Source organism: Bradysia coprophila, unplaced genomic scaffold (assembly GCF_014529535.1).
Source record: "Bradysia coprophila strain Holo2 unplaced genomic scaffold, BU_Bcop_v1 contig_297, whole genome shotgun sequence".
NCBI classification, from domain to species: domain Eukaryota; kingdom Metazoa; phylum Arthropoda; class Insecta; order Diptera; family Sciaridae; genus Bradysia; species Bradysia coprophila.
In genome coordinates, this window is record NW_023503555.1 from 7,560,636 (window position 1) to 7,564,088 (window position 3,453).

The following is a 3,453-nucleotide window of genomic DNA, read 5'->3' on the forward strand; positions in this document are numbered from 1 at the left end:
TTTCCCAATCTAGCCGTCGAACCAACAGGCTCGGATTGATCGGCGCACGGGTTTTACAATAAAAATCTTTTAAAATGTGAAGAATGTCGACACCGTTGATCAGTTGAAAAAAATAAAAGTTTGGTTCAGTATGAATTTACCATTAGTGGCTTCGATGATGTTGGTGCTTTATGTAAGCGTAAGTATTTAAGTTGAGTGAGCACTTGGTGCAAATAAAAAATATCACGCAAAATATCTTCCTTTTGACACGAATTTCCCCCTATTCAATGGACTCCGCAAATCAATTTCAAATAAGGTTTGAAATCAATCCATTAAAACGATATTTTTTTTATTTCTACGTTGATGGTGACGTATATATAAAAAAGGATCGTGAATTATCCTATCAGTCTCTCCATGTATTTTACCAGTTTTACCGACTATGTATTCGCGATCTGCAACGAAGGGTGCAATTCTCAACGGAAAATAATTGCACCAGTCAAATTGCCAAGTTGCACGTAGAAAGTAACGCCGTGTCCAGTTTGGATATTTTGAAAATTGTGAATATTTGCAATACTCATATTTACAAAAATGAATCAAATAGAAAATGAAAATTAATTTCGAGCAGATGGACGTATTTGCAATGGAACATACTTCAACGAAAGAACTATTAAAAATATCAAACGAAATTAGACTCTCGTCAATTCTCGCATTTTATAAAAAGAGAGAAATCGATCCGACGCAGCATATAAAAAATTTTGACGTTTGGCTCGCTTTCTCTCTCGTCTGACATCTCAGTGAGTATAAACAAACAACGTGTTACTATTCGATTAAAATGGAGTCGCAACTGTATTATTTGAAGTGTAAATTTTATAAGAAAAACTTTGTTAGCCAGCGAAATGGCGTTCCTATTTACACTGGGGCGAAGGATATTGGAGCTGGTGACCTCACCGAACTACTTGATAACATTTGGAAGACAATCGTTGATAGTGGTTGCCTGGAGCGTGAAGTCATCGTCGAAGGCGAAAATGTTGCTTGGAGCGCTGATGTTCCAGATATTGCCAACAATCAAATTGATAAATTTGTGCAGATCTTCGATCCTAAGGGCAGAAGAAATCACACTCCTACAGGCATCAGCACGGATTTGCTAGTGAGCCTAAGAAGCAAAGAAGTGGACGTGGTGGTCTTTGTTTACACTCGCAACGTTGCAACAAACGGAATTTTCAATATTGTGAAAAAACAATTATTGGACCCAGCTGTTCGTGACCGATCTACTGCCGTTGCCAACGAGTTGATTGACGAGATCATCGGTAAGCTTAAGTCGGCTCACTCACATCATCTAACGACACCACAACCGATAGGCTGGCGAATATGGGCTACATTCATCGCAGCAAAACCAACGCATGCACACGAACAACTTATACGAGACAGTCCTCCGGACCATGTTGTGGTGTTGTTTCGAAATATTGCCACCAGTGAGGCAGAAATTTTATCGAATGCTCAGCAAGGACTTCGTCTTGCTCGAAACGTGAATGGGATGCAACGTACAAGTTTGCATGGTATTCGTTTGCGGGTGCAACAATTGCAATCGATTATAAACTCGTGCCAACGAGAAGTGGAAAGTTTGATGACGCACCTCGAGTATCTGGAACAGCAAGCCGAACGAGAAGAGTCACTCCTGTGTGATATGAACAACGCCGTACAACCAATGGAATCTACGTTTTCGCTTGATACTGCAGAGTTGGTCACGGATTGTGAAGACATTGACCATATGAACTGATATATGAGGCAGATGGTTCGGTTAACATTTTTCATTTATTTCTTTATCGTAGGACAGAATTCATTATATTGCTCTTGGAGCATTGCTTTGTTAAAAAACCTTTAGGGGCTTGAGAATTACTTTGTTAAAACCTTAAAGGGTCTTGAGAATTACACATGTTGAATTACGGCACTCAGAGGTTTTTCATTGGATCGAACGTGCCGTCATAATTGTAACCACATTTCGTAAATATTGCCGTCGAGTCGAAGTAGCTGAATTTAGTGATGGTGGATGCCACAGCTGACAACAAATCGCTTCCTTCCTTGTAGCTTTTTTTCATGCTCTTTTTGCACAACCCGAAAATGATTTCTATCGGATTATAGAACGGACAATATGCGGGTAAGAAAATCACCATGATTCCCAACGACCGCAAGTAAGTCGTTATGTTCGGATCACAGTGTATCCTAGCTCCATCCAAAATAAAAACCGAATGTCTGCCGGGATATGTTTGCACCTTGTTGCTCAGAACGAAATCTCTGATGTTGGAAAAGAATATCTTTCTCGTGAATGTCCCATCCGTTTGGTAAGTGGCCTGGATGCCTGACTGACCCAAGAAACACAGCAACGATATTCTGGGTTTTCGCACAAACTCACCTCGATGCACCAATCGCTCACCCTTGATTCCGTATCCTTTGTTCCTCAATATTCCCTTGTTGTCAAATCCTACCTCATCCAAAAAAGTCAACGATGACAAATCCCATTGTATGGCAGCCAGCTCAAAAAAAAATCGGGTGATGTCGTCCTCACGAACTTGAATGGCACGTCTTTCCAGAGTCTTCCAAGTGTATCCTGCGTGATGAAGTATACGGCAAATAGACGAGGCCGATATGTTCGTTTCGAATTTTTTCATGAAAAGGCACTTTGCTTCGTGCAGGTAAGTAACAGGATTCCGGCGGTACAATTCAATAATCCAATTTCTTTGTCCATCATTAAATTTTGCCAATTTTCGAGCTTCGGATCTGGAGTAAAAACCATTTTCGAGGTACTTTTTTATCCAGCGCGTGATGGTCGACTTATTTTTGTTGAAGGTTTTTGCGAGCTGTGATTTTCGTTGACCCAAAAAGAAATATCCGTAGAGGCAGTAGTATACCACATCTGACGATGCGTGTTCCTTCGAAGTTTTATATAAAATTAACGACATGGTGCTAACGACTTTCAAAACAAAATACAAATCAAAACATAACCTCTATGTTTCGAAATAAACTCTCTTTGCATAAATGACAGACGAGAGACAAAGAAACGTTGAGAGAAATTTAAAAAACTACCGCGCTTGAAAGCTGCGCTCGAATTTGTGAGAAAATCATGATCTAAGTTTCGTTGCATTTATAATCGCACGCATAATATATGAGGAGAAAGGTTCCGACGCAGATGAATGTTTTTATGAAGTTCTCGAACAACTGGAAGAGCTATCAAGAGATACTAAATATGTAGCCAAAAACCTAGTTCAAAAGTTTAAAAGTTGCCGAGCCAGACCAAATTTGTCACGATCATCGAGGTGTGTCCAAAAATATTGTTAAAATTTGGATTTTCTCTAACCAGTAATTTAATTATTTAGATGCGTGGTTTGGGTTCCCGGAATGGGACATTTCCAATGCCGATGAAAGTATTGTTGAAGTTCCTTAGTATAGATGAAAATCGTAACTCAAAAAATTTCCTGT

At 39.6% G+C, this 3,453-nt stretch overlaps 1 protein-coding gene across 1 annotated transcript; it reads left to right on the top strand.

Moving 5' to 3' along the window:
• The first annotated feature begins 731 nt into the window (after nt 1–731).
• LOC119078999 lies at nt 732–2,953 on the top strand. Its single transcript, XM_037186764.1, has one exon. The coding sequence runs from the start codon at nt 812–814 to the stop codon at nt 1,754–1,756; it is 945 nt and encodes a 314-aa protein (XP_037042659.1). The 5' UTR covers nt 732–811; the 3' UTR covers nt 1,757–2,953.
• The last annotated feature ends 500 nt before the right edge of the window (nt 2,954–3,453 follow it).